The sequence below is a fragment of the Oryzias latipes genome, chromosome 5, assembly GCF_002234675.1.
Source record: "Oryzias latipes chromosome 5, ASM223467v1".
NCBI lineage: Eukaryota > Metazoa > Chordata > Actinopteri > Beloniformes > Adrianichthyidae > Oryzias > Oryzias latipes.
Genome location: NC_019863.2, coordinates 24,703,762 through 24,725,632, shown reverse-complemented (window position 1 = coordinate 24,725,632; position 21,871 = coordinate 24,703,762). Strand labels below are relative to the sequence as shown.

The 21,871-nt window shown below is 36.8% G+C and overlaps 2 protein-coding genes across 8 annotated transcripts; both read right to left on the bottom strand.

Annotated features, from left to right (window-relative positions):
* Nucleotides 1–1,530: 1,530 nt before the first annotated feature.
* Nucleotides 1,531–4,125, bottom strand: c5h20orf85 (chromosome 5 C20orf85 homolog). Its single transcript, XM_004069058.4, has 4 exons — nucleotides 3,741–4,125; nucleotides 2,345–2,426; nucleotides 1,816–1,911; nucleotides 1,531–1,745 (listed from the first exon to the last, which is right to left on the bottom strand). The coding sequence occupies exons 1-4, from the start codon at nucleotides 3,797–3,799 to the stop codon at nucleotides 1,623–1,625; spliced, it is 360 nt and encodes a 119-aa protein (XP_004069106.1). The 5' UTR covers nucleotides 3,800–4,125; the 3' UTR covers nucleotides 1,531–1,622.
* A 148-nt stretch (nucleotides 4,126–4,273) lies between these two features.
* On the bottom strand, nucleotides 4,274–10,730 carry LOC101173297 (rano class II histocompatibility antigen, A beta chain). 7 transcript variants are annotated; one of them, XM_020703430.2, is made up of 5 exons: nucleotides 6,641–7,789; nucleotides 5,227–5,517; nucleotides 4,792–4,802; nucleotides 4,533–4,689; nucleotides 4,274–4,449 (listed from the first exon to the last, which is right to left on the bottom strand). In XM_020703430.2, the coding sequence occupies exons 1-5, from the start codon at nucleotides 6,693–6,695 to the stop codon at nucleotides 4,331–4,333; spliced, it is 633 nt and encodes a 210-aa protein (XP_020559089.1). In that variant the 5' UTR covers nucleotides 6,696–7,789; the 3' UTR covers nucleotides 4,274–4,330. The 7 variants fall into 7 exon arrangements, with proteins under 7 accessions (XP_020559089.1, XP_020559086.1, XP_020559085.1 ...); XM_020703427.2 differs by lacking the exons at nucleotides 4,533–4,689; nucleotides 4,792–4,802; nucleotides 5,227–5,517; nucleotides 6,641–7,789 and adding exons at nucleotides 8,024–8,293; nucleotides 9,594–9,884; nucleotides 10,554–10,730; XM_020703426.2 differs by lacking the exon at nucleotides 6,641–7,789 and adding an exon at nucleotides 10,554–10,717 and having other exon boundaries at nucleotides 4,278–4,449; nucleotides 4,533–4,802.
* Nucleotides 10,731–21,871: the final 11,141 nt, after the last annotated feature.

Genomic DNA, 21,871 nt, shown 5'->3' with positions numbered 1-21,871 from the left:
ATGATGGAGGACACACACAAAGAAATTTTAGCTTAAAATTTTCTTTCTGAGTATTTCTTTATTCAAATTGTTGTAAATCAAGAGTATTAATGAAAAAATGCATTTGGAAAAAGCTTGTAGCAATGGTGCCACAATTGGTGGGCCACAAACCCCCTGCTCCTCTCCATTCTGACGTATGCACTTGCAGACGTCTAGATCCGTGTACATCTTCATTCTCCTCGTCTGAGCTGGCATCTGGATCAGAACTGTATGGCTGGACAGCTTCGATATTGCTCACCCTTTTTTTTTCCGGTAATGTTAGGTCAGGGTTGTAAGGGGATGTAAACTAATGGGAGAACGTGTAAACAAAGGGATGATGGGAAGTGTGGGGAGGCTTACACCGCAATGGATAACTGTCACTGTGCAGATAATATGTCCTAGAAAACAACATAGGTTTTTTTCTTTGGCTAAAAACAGCATAATCACAAATAAAAGACCACTGATTGATGAGTGGGAGTTTTAACCCTTGTGCTATCCTAGGCACTTTACCATTGGGAGTTGGGTCATCTAGACCCACTAGACAGTGCTCTGAACCTTTTTTCTTCAATGATTTGTGATCTTCACTGGTGTCCATGGATTACATGAAATCTTTCCACCTTTATCCACCTTTGTCATGGTAGAGAGAACACGTCACTGTAAGGGTGGGGTCATCTAAGATAGCACAAGGGTTAAAAAACACGCCTCTACTGCTCCAGAGTCCAGTGGGAGTGTGATTTAGAAAGCCTGGTCTATCATGAAGGCCATATCAGAACATGTCTATTCTTTTAGAAATGTTTGTGTAAGATGTCTGTATGCCTTTAAGCAAAATTTAATATACCTGGTGGACCAATAAAGAAACTGGAACATGGGATTAATTTTTGTGGAGAGGGGTGCAAATTCTATTTTCAATAGTGAATTTTATTAAACAAAATGGTTTTACAAAAAAGTGTTTGATTTATTTTTACTTTTTTTTTTAACCTAATTTTAAATGAAAAGGGGAAAAAAATCCAAGTTGAAATAGTATAAGAATCTTATAAATTGCAAGTAACTTAGAACTAATTTAGCTGTCATTTTAGGGGTGGGATTATATAAACTTGCTTCTTCCCACTCCTTTTCAAGCAATAAATCAAGCTCTACTTATACTTCAGTTAATGATCACTGTATTTAATTAAGCAAATGTTATTTAAGTGAAATTTTTGTTTTATTTTCTGTATTTTTAATCTATGCATTTTATCATTTCTGTAATGAGTTTGATAAATATGTGTAAATTCTTTATTGCTTTGACTACAATGCTTGAAATAAATCAATAAAATCAAATTTTTATCCAAGGCAAATATGAAACCTATTGAAAGATTTACTTTTAACTTTAACAACAATTAAGAAATATCAAAACAAAACTGTCATTCAAAAATATCAATTTTTTTCCATCTTATCCATGTGGGCACTGTTGTAGAATGTGTCATGTGACCAAACACCTTTGTTTTAATTGAAAATGAGCAACACTTTTTTTTCTTTACCAATGTATATTTTAATTTACTCTAGGCACAGATCTGGTAACAAGTGAAGACATTTGTTGTAGTCGGCCCCATTTAGCTGCAATTTCCTTAATGAAGGCGGCGTCTCCTGTGGTTCACCATGTTGTACTTCTCCAGCTGAAGATGTGCGTGACCAGAACGCCAACCAACGAAACCCTGACTTGTCTTAGGAATAGGAGGGGAAGGGTTAACCTGCAGAGAAGAATCCCACTGAGTAAAAGGTTTCTAAATAGATAATAATTTGTCATTAAAAGCTTCATACGTGTGTGTTCTTTCCTGGAGGGGTTTGAGACCTAGTGCTTTGCTGAAGAGGCCCCCCTTTAATGCTTTCCATCAGCTTTGCGTTCTCCTCCTCATACTAGAATACAAACAATAATGTTTCATGTATACAAAGAGACAAAACCTTCGATGAACAACAAATGATCTATGATCAAAGAAAACCTGTTATCCTCAGTCATTTAGCTGTCTTCTACCTAGATGTGCGTGCTAGCACTTTTCTTACAAAAAAAATCAGTAAAGCAAGCATCAAATATATATTTTATGGCTGAATAGGCACCCTGTGATGGACTGGTGAAGTGAGTGTACTTAACCCCTCGCCCTTCAGTAGCTGGAGAGGCTCCAGCAAACCCTGTGACCCCCAAAACAGTATAATTTAGGGGGTTAAGAAAATGAAAATGGATGAAATTAAGGAAGTGGATAACACTCAAAGATTGTGTGCATTTGGAAACAAATCAATGGCAAGCAAACCAGGGGGGTCAACACAAAAAAGCAGTAAAACATCTTGAGTTTACCTCCTTGTAGACGTCAGCCAGGAAGCCCCACTTGTGGGGCCAAAGATCTGCTGAATCCTTCTCAGTTTTTAGATGTGCTTTCCTACACAGAAACGTAAAAACATGCTATGCTTTCACTTTAGTCACCACTTTTCATTAAATCTAGAAGAAGTGAAACAGGCGTTCACCTCGATCACATCCTGCAAGTTGTTTTGCATTTTAGCTGGTTTCTCAATCTCAAAAACAATTAGGGTTTTCGGATATTTTATACATTTGTCTGCCTTTTGGTACACAAAAGAAGAATTTCATCATTTGCTCTCAACCTCACCAATACAAACATTTTTTATTTTTTTAAACACAGCCTGCTCTCCATGTGTCCAAAGACAGGGCTCCATAACAGTCTGAAGACTCCACAGCTGCAGACAGTGGTTTCAAAATTGATTTCTAGAAAGTCACCCAAGTATGCCGTTGAACCACACCTAAAGTCTGACTCTGCTTGAATGAGTAAGGAATGCCAAAAATGTTTTATGCCGTCTTTTCGAGTTTGTTCATTTCCCACTTTAGCAGATCAAACTAAACGCCACACAGTCACAGCGGCAATTTGTCTGGGAGAAGTTCAATCCAAAACAAGGTAATAATAAATAAATAAATAAATAAATAAATCAACAAAAACAAATTTAAAAAGATCACTCTACCAAAAAGCATCCACCACTGTTGAACAATTTTCCAGAGCCATTTCTAAAATTTCTAGTTAAACGAACACCTCCCATTTTGTTGCATGAATCTTTAACTTCTGCCTTTTAGCTTCAAAGTACAACTTCACACCATGTGTGTAGACATAGATCCTGTGGAAAATAGTGAACTTAGTCATTTAGATGACAAAAAACGTGCACAAGCTTCAACCACAGAGAGTGGACAACAGTGGTTGAGCTGTGACTGGACTGGTTTGAGCACAAAAAGTGTCTAATTAAATAGCAAATTAAGAAAAAACTGAATGTAGAATGAAGAAACTGCCTGTGTCTGCCTCACAGCATCTGGATAAAAAGGTCAACTGATAGTAAAACAATGCAGGGGACAAATTCACGATAGTCACAAATTTAAAATTATGCAATTTTAGGTTAGAGTAGACATTGCATTTTAACTTTCGTTACCATTTTCAAAGTGTTTTTATTCTATTTTTGAACTTTTATGATCATCTTCAGTTATATTCACCCACCCAAAGTACATTTTAACAGCATTTCTAATTCAGTCAGGCATTAAAAAGAATATTAACAGAAGTAACAAAATTATAAATTTGAAATTTTACAAGTTACGAATGTTTTCCTTAGTCATCTAAAAATGCTCATCTATGGTAAAGCATATCGTATAAAAGGCAGAATAAAACAAACATTTAACACAAGTCAGTTTGTTTCTTTACCAGATTTCATCCTGATGCACAAAGTTGACGGGATTAGATGTTTGCTGGGAATTCGCCATCTGTCCAGGAAGAGTTAGTTTCCTTGGCAGTCTGGGGCTAATGTTTCAACTGTGTCCCTGCCTGCTGTTTACTGTCTCCATGGAGACCGGGTTTCCTGACTCATCTGTTCTGTGACCAGTGTGTGTTAGCATTGTGATAGTGGCTTGAAAATGTTAAGGCCTACCTTCAATTGTTAATTTTTATCATCTAAAAGCTAATCTTTGTGTGGCCCAAAAACCTTTTTTTCATACAGTTAGTGCTCATACAAAAAATAGGCTGTGATGGAGGAACTGTTGTGATTACGGTAATATATTATTATTATTATTTACACTCCTCTTTTAACGTTGTCTCTTGGTGATAACTTTTATAATTTCAAAAAAGAAAAAAACATATGATATATATATATATATATATATATATATATATATATATATATATATATATATATATATATATATATATATATATATATATATACTGAAAGTTAAGCATATTTAATCATTAAAATATTCTTTATTTTAAAATATTCAATATTTTTATAATATTCAACATTAAAATGATCTCCTTCTCAGTTTGTAGTGGATCAGTCCTCCACACAGAAAAACTGCTCCTAATAGCAAAGCACAGACTCCACCAATGATGTAGTTCTCAGTGTGGTTTTTTGAAGACTCTGAAATGACAAAAACAAACATATTTTATATATTTTTTAAATATATTTTTTTGAAGCAGCATTTATGGCTTTGACTCAATTACCCCAGTTATAAATCTTGGGTTCTTTGAGGCTGGTGTGCTGCACCATGCAGCTAATGTGATCCTGCTTTCCAGGTGTCAATGTCAGGTATGTGTGAGCCTGATAGGTCCAATCTCCATTTGGCAGCACATCACTAAAGGTCACGCCTTCGGTCACTTCCTGTCCATTGGAGAACCACGTCAGCCTGATGTGTTTGGGGTAGAAATCCAAAGCGCTGCACTCGAGAGTTGAGTCATTGTCCTCCACTGTCTGCAGACTTACATTGGGTTCAACTGAAATAACAGTTTTTGTCGCTCAATTTCAGTTACTTTATGCAAACTTTTACAACTTTACACCTTTTTATTTTTAGATGCAATACATATAATTAAAAACCTTCACAGCAAAAGCCTCTATTTTGGTTGCAAAAGGACTCTTGTTAAAAATGCAAACTATGAAAGTACACATCATGAATTCGACTGCTACAAAAATATATTTCAATATTTTCAAAATATTTCAGCAACCACAAAATGTGCTGAAAATTTGTTTTTATGTATATTTTCAGAAATTTTACCATCTTCATTTGATCAACCTTATAAACTGGTTGGGCTCTATTTTACCCCTTGGATTAGTTGTTAATGCCTGACACATAACCAAATAATTCAATATGATAAAATTATAGTTCAGAAAAAATATGAATTAAAAAGTTTGCATATTTACCTTTTGCCGTCTCTGTCGTTTCATAAATAATCTCAACACTTCTCTGACACACAAGTTCTCTCTCCAGTATTCGCTGAACCACATCGTGTTTGTCGGCATTGAATTTAGCTGCTGTGATCAATCCAGCTGGAGTGAAGCCGGTCCACCCCCCAACCGAGCTGTTGTACTGCATGGTAAGCTCCATATTGAAATACCAGTCAATCAAATACTGCACCTCCTTTGGGTTTCTGGATGGTAAATAACACAAGAAGTCAGAAAACATGAAGTATCCATGCTGATCCTTGGAGTAATCTGAAAGAGAAAAGAGGTGAAACCTTCATTCATTCATGCAGAAATGGATGTCTACATAATATATAGGTCCATGTCTTTACACTTAGTCTGAAGAAGAATGGCCTCCCAGTGACCAGAACTGAAACTCATGACCTTTGTTTTTTTTTTTTTTGTCTTGCTGTCTCTTGCTTCCTCATTTGGTTAGCACTGTGTTTTTTAACCAGTGTCCCGCAGTAAATGTCACTTAATTGGTCCAAAAATCCTTTCCCATTGCCAAGAAATCACTTTTGTGTTCACCTGAACAGGCCCAGGTTTCACACTGTGTAGGTGATCACAAAATACTTTTTCTTTGGGTGTATTTCATTATTATTCAAAACACTTTGATAAGAATGACTGTAAATTGTTAACATAGATGACAGTTTTTTTTCTATGTTGGTGGTGTACCTTGTGGTTTTTAACGAGGAAAGAATTCACCCTGAACATTAATTTAATAGGCATTCTTATAATTTAGCAAACACAAACATTTATCATTTCTGTTAAAAAAAAAGAATTTAAAATAAAATAAATTATTAAAGAACAGAATTGAATCACAGCAGCAACAGACTGTTTCATATGAGCTTGTTCAGATTTCAGCCAAACTACTTTTCTAAAAGGTAAATCAGTGGGTCATGAAGTGACATCATTACAACTTTTTACAGAATCCCTTCACAAATGTTGACACATGACAAAAACAATTTAGATTGTGTATCAAAATATTAAATATATTTTGTAAATTGGGATTGGGTTGCATTTGGTCACAATAAAATTTGTCTGGAAAAAAATAGAAAATAGCAACTAAATGCACAAATTTAACTGAGCAAACAGGAGAAAAAGGGTGAAACAGTCTTAGTTATCAAAGAATTATCTACGATTATAGCTATGCAAAGAAAGAAATGACTTGAATTAAATTTAAAAAAGGGGATGCTCTCATGTGAAAGAAAAACATCTGTCAAATGTAGCATGAAGATCGACTCAAACTGCCGTAACAGCAAAAAACCCAAGCTTCTTCTGTTACTTTCAGTTTAACAAAATAAATTTAACAAAACAAGCGTTTATTTGTTTAGTGTTTGAACAAAAGTACAATACATTCACAAGAAAAACGTACCTGCCACAGATGGAAGTAAACAACAGAGAAAGAGCAAAAATCTGAATCTGTCCATGTTGGACTGGAGCTCAGATCAACCAGATGTGCACAGAGTGAAATATGAAGCCTTCCTCTCTGCTTCAAACACTGATATCTTATTTTATAAACTGTTACACGTTTTTATAAGAAATGCAAAATACTCATACTCATCAGCTTCGGGATCATGCAAATGCTGCAGGAATGAGGAAGTTTGTGCAGTCCGTTGAAAGGAGGAGGCTTTCTTCTTCTTTTTTCTCATTGTTTCTTATGATTCAAGTTCCTGAAGCAACTTGAATCTTTCTATTATTATTTTAGCTGCCATGGCTGTCACATGATTAGGGGAAGAGTTTGATTTAGTTAGTCAGGTTAACAACCCCCAAAACTATCGAATAGCATGAAATGAACTAGAAATATCTCATTTTAGTTAATCCAACGGTTATAAATTAATTTTGTTGCTGTAAATGAAAGTATTTATAGAAATAATTGCGTCATTGTGTGCATTTTAGTCCATTAGAAAACTTTAATTACTGGATCTCTAAAAGAGAAATAAATACTCAATAATAATAATAATAATAAACTTGTAAGAATTCTTTTAATCTGGTAAAATGAGTTAAGTAATGTCCTTTGTAGAGTTCAACCATAACTACCACATGGATCACCTATTCATAGCTCAACAATCTTTCTTTAAGTATTAATGAATCAATCAATACAGATTTTCTCCATTGAATTTCCTAATAAATTTTATCAGGCAGTTCTTTTTCTTACTTTCTTCAAGCGAAAAAATTTAATCTTGATGAAATAATGTTTTTTTTATAGTCTTTTAAACAGGAATATTTTTGACCTACATTAGATTCAGCTGATACTGTGTGTGTGTGTGTGTGGGGGGGGGGGGGGGGGGTCGAATTCAGTTTCTTCGACAAAACATGCAGGAGCTTGTATACAGATCTAACAATCGTGCCTAAAGAAGAAGTTATTGTTTATTCTATTGTTCATTTATATAATATAGTATTTACAATATCTTTATTTAATTAATGTAATGATTATTTATTATTATTTATTCATGTTTGGGTGATTATATTTACATTGATTCAGAAATGTGCAACTTTTAATTTTATTAATGAAAGTGTATTAAACATAAAATATGAAACTTTAAACGGCAAATGTATTCCATTTCTGTTTGTAGTGAATCAGTCCCACACACAGAAACACCGCTCCCAAAAGCAAAGCACAGACTCCACCAATGATGTAATCGCGATCCGTTTGGTTCATTGACGGCTCTGAAAAGACAAAAAGAAACATTTCTGAGTTATGAGAACATTTTGTGGAATTTCTTTGAAGCAGCATTTATGGCTTTGACTCAATTACCCCAGTTATAAATCTTGGGTTCTTTGAGGCTGGTGTGCTGCACCATGCAGCTAATATGATCCTGCTTTCCAGGTGTCAATGTCAAGTATGTGTGCGCCTGATAGGTCCAATCTCCATTTGGCAGCACATCACTAAAGGTCACGCCTTCGGTCACTTCCTGTCCATTGGAGAACCACGTCAGCCTGATGTGTTTGGGGTAGAAATCCAAAGCGCTGCACTCGAGAGTTGAGTCATTGTCCTCCACTGTCTGCAGACTTACATTGGGTTCAACTGAAGTAACAGAGATGGTCAGTTAGCATCCCATAATGAAGGCTTCTTCATGCAAACTTTTACACTTTACATCTCTTTTTACCTTTCTACAGGGAAAGCACAGATTTTTGCAAAAGGACAAACTGTTAGTACCACTAAAGCTTCGGCACATTTTCAATAAACATTTGACTCACTTCCTGGAATTTTGGGTTGTTGATTCCCTTTCCACACTCATTATGCCATCATTCTGAAGCAGTAGCTGAAGCGCCCTATCCTACAAGCAGATCACTACCCTATTTTTACTTTAAAATTCATGGCTGATTGTCTCTCTGGATAGTTTCACTGCTCCACCTCCGCCTTGTTTCCACCAGATCTGGCTCTGAACCACCATCAGCATCCAGGCCCTGGACACCCCCCCCCCCGATCTGTAGTCTGAATTTAGGAAAAATACCATTATTTAAAAAAAATGTATATACATTTTCTGTCATGGAGGAAAATTTACATTATCAATGAAGTTTTTCAATATCAAGTTTAGTTTAAGAAAACATGTCTTAGTGATGAGGATTGTTTTCTCAAAAACAGTTTTTTGTTGCGCTGTAAGATTTCATCAGAAACTTGACTCTGAGTTGTGGGCGGGACAGTTGTTGCGGAAACAAGCCTCTGCTGATATCCCATCATCCCTTTGTTTACACTATCTCCCACTAGCTTACAGCCCTTCATAAATCCAAGCTAACATTAGCGGTGCAACAAAAAAAGCGAGCAATATTGGAGCTATTCAGCCGTGCATTTCTGAGCCAGATGGCAATTCAGGCGTGGAAAACTAAAACATTAATTTATCTATCTGTCTGCAACTTTATGTATCAGAATGGAGCAGAGTAAGGAGACTTTGGCCCGCCCCATACTTGTTACTGAGTCACAACTGAGAGCTTTAATAACAGCATTTTTTTTCACCACTTTTTGAATAAAGAAACACTCGTTTAAGCTTAAATTATTTTATACTTGCCTTCCATAATGAGAAAAATGGTGCAAGAACAGGTTAGAAACACAAGAACACCATTCTATGTTTTCCTTAGATCTGTCCCTACAGAAATACTAACTGGACAAGTGGATGCCATCATTTTTAATTAATCAACACGCAAAACATTTTTCTTAAGTGTAACATTTTGTCATACTTTCAATTTATTTAAATTCTTTGTTGGATGGATCTTTCAAAGTGAATATTTTTAAAACCCTAAATTAATTGACACTAAACTTAAGAGTGAAACAAAAAATTATATGTATTTTGATAAAATAAATGTCACAAAGACATTTGTTTATTTACCTTTTGCCTCCTCTGTTCCGTTGTAAACCATCTCAACACTTCTCTGACACACAAGTTCTCTCTCCAGTATTCGCTGAACCACATCGTATTTGTCGGCATTGAATTTAGCTGCTGTGATCAATCCAGCTGGAGTGAAGCCGGTCCACCCCCCAACCGAGCTGTTGTACTGCATGGTAAGCTCCATATTGAAATACCAGTCAATCAAATACTGCACCTCCTTTGGGTTTCTGGATGGTATATAACAAAAGAAGTCAGAGAACATGAAGTATCCATGCTGATCCTTGGAGTAATCTGAAAGAGAAAAGAGGTGAAACCTTCATTCATTCATGCATAAATGGATGTCTACATAATATATAGGTCCATGTCTTTACACTTAGTCTGAAAAGGAATGGCCTCCGACCCAAACTGAAAATGACTCTTTTTCCCCTCAAAGTCTGGAGTCTTGCTGTCTCTAACTTACCTCCTCGTTAGGTTAGCACTGTGTTTTAAATCAGTGACCCACAGTACTCTGGTGTGCTGAAGGAAACTATTACATCTCATAATTGGTCCAAAAACTTTTACCATGCCAGGATGTCAAAGATGTTTCTGAGATTAAAATTTGGTTGCATTTAGTGATGATAAAATTTCAAAGAAAGAAAAACAATGAAATCAGCAACTGGTTGGAACTCTAATGTACTAAAGTTGAATTGATCAAGCAGGGGATCATCAGGTGAAATAACATTAGAAACCTAAAGAAAGTTCTGACTTGAATGAAATAAAACAAATAGAGATTGCTCTTCTGTATGAAAGACAAACTATCAAATGTAGCACGAAGATCCTCTCAAACTGCCGTAACAGCAAAAAAAAAAAAAAAAGCCAGAGCTTCTACTTTTACTTTCACAAGGCAGTTTCTAGAAAAACAACTGTTTACCCGGTTTAGTATTTCAACAGAAGTTCAATACATTCACACGTAAAACATACCTGCCACAGATGGAAGTAAACAACCGAGAAAGAGCAAGAATCTGTCCATGATGGCCTGCAGCTCAGATCAGCCTGCAGAAGAAGTGAACAGATCAGTTTGCAATTTGAGAACTTCCTCCTACAAACACCGATCTGTTTTCCTTTTTTTTTTAAACTGATTGTGAGGAAATGAACACAGCTACAGGATCATTCAAATGCTGCACGAATGAGGAAGTGTGTGCAGTCCACTGAAAGGAGGAGGGTCTATTGTTCTTCTCCTCCTCTACGGATAGATAGTTATTATGATTATACGTTTATTATAACTTCAGATGAAAATATTTTGTGGAGCGAGTGCGTCATTGTGTGCATTGCTCTAGTAGAAAGCTTTATTGTTAAACTAATTTTTTACAGCGAAAATTAATTAAATTTATTAATTTTCTTTTTGTTTTCAATTAATGTTTTCTTTTTAGGTGCGTTTTTTTATTTCTTCTTTTCAAGACAAAATAATTTAATTTAAAATAATATAATCTAAATTTAAAATGAATCTACTATAAGTATAAATGTTTTATCCATTTGCAAATAACCCATTCAGTTTCTCTGGCTTAAAACATGGAAAAATTAACAATTGTACAAAAAGTGTGCCTCATTTTCAAGTGTGCCTCATTTTGTTTTCAATTATTTGAGAAATTTGCAACTTTATTCGGTTTGGCAATTCTATTCTCTCGTGACTTCATTTTTGGCCTGGAAGATTTATTTTTTAATCTTATTGATTAAAAGAATTCAATAAGGAAAATGCATATGTTGTGGTTTTTATATCTTTTGTAAAAGCATTAAATACCTGTTCAGTTTTACTGGTAATACAAAAATTATCAACATGAGAGAGTAAGACAAAAAAAATAAATTTAGTTTAATGTTGCTTAGCTTAATTAAAACCAGAAATAACAATATCAAAACAAAAGAATGTAAAACATGGCTTTATGACAAGGATAGATGTCAGTGTATTTTTTAAACATTTATTTAACAAAAACTAATTATTTATTATTAAGAAGTGTGCTTAGTGATACGTGTTTCTATTTAGGAAAAATATAGTGAGGCAAAATTATATTGTTTTTACTGAAAAAGTTACAGTAACAACAAAACGTCAAACAATATCTAATTAATAATGTTTTTCCTACTTTAGTCCACTAGATGTCACAGTCAATCGTATAAATAGGACATTCATTCATCAAATCCTCAAGAATCCAGATCAACATTTTTCAGTGCTAAATGATAACACCATGTGCCTGCTAACATGATGTTAAAAACAGCAAATAAAAATAAATAAGACTTGATAATATATTCCCCTTTACGCAAAACATGGACTGATAATAATGATGTTGAGGCAGAACAAGGTCATCCTTCAAGGCTCCACATGGTGGCGCTGCACACTAAAATTAAGGAAATCTGGTTTCAAGGAACCCAATCACAACCAGCAGACTTAGACACATTTTAAAAATCAACAGCTGAACTATGGCAAAGCATTTTCTTTTTAATCATTCTTAAGATCACAGAAAGCATTACTCAACAGGACATTGTGATGGTTCTGTCCAGAACCACAGTTAAGAAAGTCTCAAACTGTGCTCAGAGCAACTTTCTCCGTTTTTAGCTCACCTATATAACTTGTCATTCAGGTACTGTGCTGTTCCAACTGGTTTTAAAATGTCTGTCCTAATGCACATAGCTAAGAAACTCCCTTGTGACATGTCTTAATGACCATCGGCCAGGGGCCACAACTTGAGTTTTGATGAAAACCTTTGAGCACAATCCAATAACGTGAGTGTTGGATTGTGTTGACGAAGACTCTCATTTAACCAGGTGACACTGTGAACTTGTGTCATGGCATCTGGACTCAAAGTCTTCTTTATTATTGGATTGAATTGAAGGACAGATTCTTGTGTCCTTGCTTCCAGACAAGAAAGGAATCTCTTTTACTCTGAACTACGAATATGAACATTAGGATAAAAGAACAACTAAAGCAAGGATACTCTTTAATAGACTACAGTTCTGCTTTTAACTCTAGTTTCTCTGAAGCTCATCCACAAACACAAAACTCTTATACTTATTGATGCCATTTCCAAATGGATTTTAAACTTTCTAACTTCCAGACCACAATCAGAAATAACGGCTGTGTTTCTGATGAACTTTGATGAAACACAGGCTCCCTACAAGTGAGTGAGACGCAAGGGGCTCGATGCTGTTCAAGTAGTAAGTACGCACTCTGTACTAGTGGCATTACTGTTAGCAACGAGGAAGTTAGACAGTGTGGTTTGTGTGGGTATCGTACAGGCATCCGACAGGCGCTTCTGTATCCCATGCACACCCCGTGCGTGCAGCATGTGCTCACGATCAGTAAGGAGCCAGTGTGTGCATCTCACTAATGATGTGAGTATGGCATAAGCGCACCGTGCAACACCATCACCGGTACGTCACAAGTCCATTTAACTTACATTATCCTTTCAAACACTCCACCAACACCTGCCGCAAGCACGACAATGGTGCGTTTCAATTTCATGACGTCCCTTAAGGTGGCGGCACAACCCTCTGGGGAACTGCAAGACACACTTGCGCTTCCTTAAAGACACGGCCATACTTATCCACGACCCTCCACTGCCTGGACAACCCTGCAGCACCTGTATGGGTCAATTCCCGTACGGGGGCATGTGACTAAGGCGTCAGCTGGTTATTGATTTAACTATCGTAAGAATAACTTTCCTATTGTTATTTATGATTATTAGGAACAAATGGTTGATAATTACAAGTTTTTGGTACAACTTTTTCCAAAGCTCTGAGCTAGCAGTCAAACAGGAGTAACATTTTTTGAAAAGCCTCGCCAGCATCACTTCTTTTCACAAAAAACGAAGGGAATCCATTTAAAACAAACCTTTGTTTAAAACTTTTATCGATGTGGTGTTGAAAGTCTCTTTATTATCTCTCTCTATGTGGTTTGGCAAAATCACTGTAAAAGAAAAGCAAACTGGAGGAGATTCACAAATCCAGACTCACAACCAGAACTTTCAAGATTATCAAGGATTTCTCTGACCACCCTGGGACAGAAATGTTTGACCTCCTGCCCCCAATGCTCAGCGTTGTTTGTCAGCAGAATAATACGCTTTGAAACCCCTCATTTATGCATCTTATGGTTTAACTCTTTTACTCCTATATATTATTTTTATTTCTCTGTATTTCTACACTTTTAAGGATGTGTCCATGTTGTTTTTTTATGGACTTGTGTTTGGTCTGTTAAGATGTCGACAGTGCTCTTAAGCTCTATGTAACTGTTTTCCAATGTGGTTTTTGTACTTCAAACGGCAAATTAAGTCAATTTAAAAGTGTTCTCTTTTTGTTTCCTTATCAAATTCATTTGAAAGTATTACCCTTTTCAGAACTGTAACACAACAATTTGGTGTTTTTAAAAATGTTGAACCACGCACAATACATTGATGTTCATCAATGTCCCTATTTCCATTCTTGTGTTGTTTGTGCAGATTTTCGTGCCTGGTACTGCATGACCACTCCACCACAGAGAGCGTCCGAAGCTGTTATCAGCTCTGTGGTTTTACGTCACAGCACCTGCTACTTTAACCCCCTCAGCTGCAGCAGCTGTTTGTTTCAGATGTGTTGCACAGTTTATCAGTTCCTATCAGGGAAATGTTTTCAAAATGTAAAAAGTTTGAGTCTCTTTGGTCCCTGAACAGCTCCCATATGGGTTCTACTTTGGACGTCCCTTGCTGTAACCTTTAACCTACTTCAACCCATTTGCTAGAAGGTTCAGAATTTCATGAAATATGAGAGGATTACTTTAAGTCTAGGCCTGCAGGGAGATAGCGTTTCAGTGACAGACTTGTGTTTTTGTTGAAATTACAGTGAGTTATTGTCTGTATTCTCTCTGAAATAACAGAACCATAACCCCCTCAGCTGCAGCAGCTGTTTGTTTCAGATGTGTTGCACAGTTCGGACTTCACTATGATGCACTTCTCCTGTGTTTTGTTTGTTGCTTTTGTCACTTGCTGAAGATAAGATTTGCTAAACTCAAGCCACTGAAAACAACAAGTTGCATTAACTCTTGTGCTATCTTAGATGACCCCACCCTTACATTGACGTGTTCTCCCGACCATGACAAAGGTGGATAAAGGTGGAAAGATTTCAGGTAATCCATAGACACCAGTGAACTTCACAAATCGTTGAAGGAAAAAGGTTCAGCGCACTGTCTTGTGGGTCTAGATGACCCAACTCCCAATGTTAAAGTGCCTAAGAAAGCACAGGGTTACCATGAACATTATGTTCTGCTCAATGATCATACATTAGTTGTTGCCACCTCCATGACCGGCTGATATTTTTTCTCTTATTCACTACACGGAGAATGAGGCGACGTCAGTCATTGGTTTGTATGGAGACAATTTTAAACCATGTGTTAGTCCACATGTTTTCCTTTTTTCTTGAATCTCTAAAAAAATCCCCACATGAGACACGTCACCAACAGTTGCTGCAACAGAGCATTGACTAAGTGAGTGTGCATCACCCGTAGAATATAGCTTACGTCCGACTCCAGCAAAATGAACTAAATTTAATCGCTCTACCAACTTTGTCACGTTGGAACCAGAAATCATCAGTAAGCAGTGATTAGTCCGAATCGATCTGAGTAAACATTTCTGTGGCAACCACTTTCACCAATCTGTAGTGAGCTTGTTGGAAGTCCACAACCCTGTCAAGCATTAAGGGGTTGGATTGGGGGGTTAAACCACCAAATGGTTCCCGAGTGCGGCTTGTCTGCATCTCGCCGCTCCCCCAGGGGATGGGTCAAATGCGGCGAACAAATTTCGCACACCCAGGTGTGTGACAGATAGTGGGACTTTAACTTTAAGTTAACTTGAAATCGTGCTTGGGAGGATCTGTCAAATGTTCAGAATGCTTGACGTGAGACCATCTACTTTTATTGAGGTCTCTGATTGGCCAGTTTATAACTTGAATAACTTGACCTACAGAAAAAATATCATGAAAATAAGGATTATTAAGAAAATGTTTTTAAAAAAAAGGTAGCAGTGGTTATTCTGACTCATAAAATGACTCATTATTGGCTGTTTATTTATCAATAGAAGTCTATGAGATTTTGACTTCTTGGAACTAGTGGGTACTTCCTATTTGGAATGTGAAGGCTAAGTCCAGTTCTCATATATAGACAGTGGAACAGATCCAACCTCCCTAGAGCTGAAGTGATGCACCAGGCATGTGATGCACGTTCTTGAATGTGCACCAAACAGTTGGCACTTCTGTGAATTAAAATGGACGCTATACATACCTCCCTTCCAAATTCAAATTTGATTGGTCAAATTCGACCTGGTTTAATGTTCAACACGCATTCAATAACCCTGCATTTTGTAAGTGGAGCTCTGAAACGCTTGTAGAAACTTGCCAACCAAGCTTTAAACCTGAGAATTTTGGAGGGGAAAACCCGAAACACACATTTGCGCAGGTTTACATATACCTTTTAGGAACGGAAGGAGATGCTTGAACAAATCCAATGTCCATAGTATGGATTAACTGGTGATAGCAGGCCCGCAGTAAGAGTCCACAAAGCTCCAACAATGTGACTCAATTTAGCCCATTTATCTAGTTTATCAGTTCCTATCAGGGAAATGTTTTCAAAATGTAAAAAGTTTGAGTCTCTTTGGTCCCTGAACAGCTCCCATATGGGTTCTACTTTGGACGTCCCTTGCTGTAACCTTTAACCTACTTCAACCCATTTGCTAGAAGGTTCAGAATTTCATGAAATATGAGAGGATTACTTTAAGTCTAGGCCTGCAGGGAGATAGCGTTTCAGTGACAGACTTGTGTTTTTGTTGAAATTACAGTGAGTTATTGTCTGTATTCTCTCTGAAATAACAGAACCATAACCCGGAGATTACTGATCCATGAGTTTGAGATGCTTTCCATTGATTATCTATGTGAAGATGGACTCTTCCTGTTTGTACAACCTTTTATCAGATTTTATTGCTGTAACTCTGTTGATCCTAAATAATGTCATTTAGTTACATAGAGGATGTGAGGCTGAAGAAAGACAGATTTTATTAATCAGCTTAGACAAAGTGCAAATAGCTGACAGGAAAATGATGAAAAAAAAACATATTCTGTAGGGTGAAATGTCTGTCAATTCTCAGTAAGGTATATTGTGAAATATAACCTGAAGTTAATAAATGTCTTACTATGATGCTGAGACTGCTTTCAGTTGAACAACATCTCTCCAGCTAAGTGACAAACAAGAACAGCTGGAGATAACAAATCTGTTTGTGCCAACTCTGGTTCATGTTTGACTCCTGCTTGCAGGAGGTTCTCAGTGCATTCAGTGGGCTCCTATTACACATATACAGATTACAGCGAAACATTTTGTACATTACCTGCCCTCATAAACAACAGGCTCAGGTTACAGGCGGAAAACGGGGATTATGTAATACAACTTTCATTTCACTGTGAATTATTAAAGATCAAATAAGTAGTGAGCCAAAATTCCAAATTCTAACGTTTTTCACAACCATGTGAAGAAATTGACCATCCTCCAAAGGTTTGATTGCATCTATTTCAGATAAGGCTGGAACAACCATGACTATGCTCTACTGTATTTCTTTCTTTAAAAACTAACAAAATTTTTTTTAATAACTGTTACAAAGAAATTTTAGTCCATTAAATTGAGATTTAACTCTCATGTTGAGTTAATTAACATAGTTTGCATGCTTGGTGCCAAATTGTAGCTCCCTCTGCATGAAATAAAACATCTGAATTCAAATGTAAGGAGCGCAACAATGGCTAAATCTTTACATTGTGACCTACAGTGAAAATATGGCACTTGTGTAGTGTTTTTAAAATGTATGGTCTGCAATGATTTGGGATTCTTCAGACTAGAGATGTTCACCCCGAGCGGGCGGCGCGACTTTGTATGGATCTTTCAAAGCGGATGTGTTACTGGTCGTATGAGGTTCCATTTGTGCCAAAAATATCAAAATGTGTTTTTGCGTCTACTGTTATGTCTTTGGTCCATTGTCTATGTCTACTGATCGTGTTTTTGCGTCCACTGTCTATGCTTTGGGCTCATTGTCTATGTCTATTGAACGAGTTCATTTTACATTGGTTCATGTCTATGTATTACTAAGCAATATCTTCTGCATGTCCATGATTCTTTGATTATTACTTTGTATTAACTTTGTGATGTATATGCTTGCTTTATCCTTAAACTTTATCTTTGTCATTGTCCTTATCCCATGTCGTCTAACTACGGCGTCAGGAAGATCCTTAGCAACCGTTGCTAGTGTCGTCTGCTACGTCGTTTCACGTGTCGTCAGGAAGATCCTTAGCAACCGTTGCTAGTGTCGTTTGCTGCGTTCTTTCACCATGTCGTGTCCTTAGATCTTGCTGTATTTCAAATTTTGCAAAGGTCGTCAGAGAAGTCTTTTGTACGGTCGATAAATTGTTTCCCGTATTATCACGGAACAAAACACTTTAAAAAAAAAAAAAACCTTTATTGACAATCCTGCAAACGCGCACTGCCAGAAAGGGGGGTGCAGCGTACAACGGTTTCACGTTCCCGTTTAAAGTTATTTAGAGTATGGCTTTAATTTAATCTTGTGATGAAACTGTTATTTCAAATTATTTTGAAAAATGACTGATCTTTATAAAATATGTTGTTACAAATCTGATGGATAAACGAGGATCAGACGGGCTAATAAGAGCCTTATGTGGTCCCGAGTGCGCCATCTCATGGTCACATAAATAGATTAAAAAGAAAAGCTCAAAAACCAGTCAGTTTTCGACTGTTATATTCATAATTAGTGACTCGACCCACAAAAATTTGAGAAGGTAACTCATCAAAGATATTTTAAAGGCCTCCTTGCAAGGCCCCCGTAAATCGTTCAGCGGCAAAAAAATAAATATTGCCATGGACTAATGACTTGAGGGTTTATTTCTGAACAAATACATTAAATCAACACCAATGTGTTTGTAATTTTATTATTAATAAATCAACCACGTTTTTCATGATCAGAACACAGCACATTCATAAATAGTCTTCGTAAAATGTTCATATTTATTATGTGTCATTCTCCGCGTTAAATAGAAGTAGTTCGCCTCCAGATCAGGTGGTGGCGGTAATGCGCCACTTTGTTTTCGTTTCAAGCGTTGTATGCATGCCCCCCCCCCCCACCCCCACCCTTTCTGGCAATACGCGTTTGAGGGAATATCAAAATAAAGTTCATCTTAAAAACGTGTTGTCATGGTTAACCCTGACGTCTGCTTTGATAAACATTTCTTTTTCGTTCCGTGGTAGTACAGGAAAAAATTTACCGGCCGTACAAAGGACTTTTCTGACGACTTTGGCAAAATTTGAAAAACGAGAACATCTAACGACAAAACACGGGGAAACGTCGTAGCTAACGACAGTAGCAAACACCGTAGCTAACGACAGTAGCTATCGACAGTAGCAAACACCGTAGCTATCGACAGTAGCTAACGACCGGAGCTATCGACAGTAGCAACGGTTGCTAAGTCCTGACGACAAAGTGAGACGACCAAAGACATAGACAGTGGACACAAAAACAGATTTTTGGCACAAATGGAACCTCATAAGCTGCCGCACATAAACCGAACACTAGGAAGAGAAAAATAAAGTAAAGAAAATATGTGACACCAGAAAAAGAAGCAAAACCTGGAACCATTTCCCTTTTGACAATCAAACCGGCTCCACAAACAACCCGCACCTGAGAACTGAGAGAATCTTAAACCAGAGCAGAGAATTACTGACTAGAGAAACTGGATCACCTCTGCAAAGCGGAGAAACGTTATTTTAAATGCCAACTTGTACTGTGATTAATTAAAACCTTTTTTCTTGTTTTGTATGAGGTTCCATTTGTGCCAAAAATATCAAAATGTGTTTTTGCGTCTACTGTTATGTCTTTGGTCCATTGTCTATGTCTACTGATCGTGTTTTTGCGTCCACTGTCTATGCTTTGGGCTCATTGTCTATGTCTATTGAACGAGTTCATTTTACATTGGTTCATGTCTATGTATTACTAAGCAATATCTTCTGCATATCCATGATTCTTTGATTATTACTTTGTATTAACTTTGTGATGTATATGCTTGCTTTATCCTTAAACTTTATCTTTGTCATTGTCCTTATCCCATGTCGTCTAACTACGGCGTCAGGAAGATCCTTAGCAACCGTTGCTAGTGTCGTTTGCTACGTCGTCTCACCATGTCGTCAGGAAGATCCTTAGCAACCGTTGCTAATGTCGTCTGCTACGTCGTTTCACGTGTCGTCAGGAAGATCCTTAGCAACCGTTGCTAGTGTCGTTTGCTGCGTTCTTTCACCATGTCGTGTCCTTAGATCTTGCTGTATTTAAAATTTTGCAAAGGTCGTCAGAGAAGTCTTTTGTACGGTCGATAAATTGTTTCCCGTATTATCACGGAACAAAACACTTTAAAAAAAAAAAACCTTTATTGACAATCCTGCAAACGCGCACTGCCAGAAAGGGGGGGGGGGGGGTGCAGCGTACAACGGTTTCACGTTCCCGTTTAAAGTTATTTAGAGTATGGCTTTAATTTAATCTTGTGATGAAACTGTTATTTCAAATTATTTTGAAAAATGACTGATCTTTATAAAATATGTTGTTACAAATCTGATGGATAAACGAGGATCAGACGGGCTAATAAGAGCCTTATGTGGTCCCAAGTGCGCCATCTCATGGTCACATAAATAGATTAAAAAGAAAAGCTCAAAAACCAGTCAGTTTTCGACTGTTATATTCATAATTAGTGACTCGACCCACAAAAATTTGAGAAGGTAACTCATCAAAGATATTTTAAAGGCCTCCTTGCAAGGCCCCCGTAAATCGTTCAGCGGCAAAAAAATAAATATTGCCATGGACTAATGACTTGAGGGTTTATTTCTGAACAAATACATTAAATCAACACCAATGTGTTTGTAATTTTATTATTAATAAATCAACCACGTTTTTCATGATCAGAACACAGCACATTCATAAATAGTCTTCGTAAAATGTTCATATTTATTATGTGTCATTCTCCGCGTTAAATAGAAGTAGTTCGCCTCCAGATCAGGTGGTGGCGGTAATGCGCCACTTTGTTTTCGTTTCAAGCGTTGTATGCATGCCCCCCCCCCCCCCCCCCCCTTTCTGGCAATACGCGTTTGAGGGAATATCAAAATAAAGTTCAACTTAAAAACGTGTTGTCATGGTTAACCCTGACGTCTGCTTTGATAAACATTTCTTTTTCGTTCCGTGGTAGTACAGGAAAAAATTTACCGGCCTTACAAAGGACTTTTCTGACGACTTTGGCAAAATTTGAAAAACGAGAACATTTAACGACAAAACACGGGGAAACGTCGTAGCTAACGACAGTAGCAAACACCGTAGCTAACGACAGTAGCTAACGACAATAGCTATCGACAGTAGCTAACGACAGTAGCTATCGACAGTAGCTATCGACAGTAGCAACGGTTGCTAAGTCCTGACGACAAAGTGAGACGACCAAAGACATAGACAATGGACACAAAAACAGATTTTTGGCACAAATGGAACCTCATAGTTTTGCACATAATTTATTATTATGCTTGAAGTGTATTTTGTTGTTACTGTAGCTGTAGGTGAGTTTGGTGGAACATTTCATTTACTGACATTTGCATTCAGACATTTACAAAACTTACACTTTTTCTTACATTTATCCACACTTTCATAGGCATACATATTCATTTAGTAGTAGCACAAGGATTTCACTGTTCTATTTCTTTGATGAAATTTGGTATTTTAAAGTTTTATGGTAATTTTGCAAACATTTGCTGTATGATATTTTTCACATGAAATGTCACTATGTGACAACTACATTGTAATTATTTATGAAAGAAACAGATTTTGGTAATCAAACGTTTTTTTGCTACACAAGGATTTAACACACATGACTGTTTCATGACATTCTGTTCTTTTTTGTTCTATTCTGATGCAGTTTATTTTAGTCTGACCAATAGATGTCACTAGTTTCAGTGTGTCAAATGCTTAACAACCCGGAACCATTTCCACCCAATTTAATACATTTTGGTTCAGTGGTTCAGAAAGCTTTGGTTTCTCCATCACTACGTCAGACATCCCAGTAGCACAGCAGTTAAATAACATTACAGAAAGGAAATCATCATTTGTAAAGATAAAAAAGGAAAATGTATTGAAGAATGATCATGTCTCAAACATGACTGGTAGTCTACAAAACATTAGCTTATACTATAAGTTTGCGCATAAAGACACCAC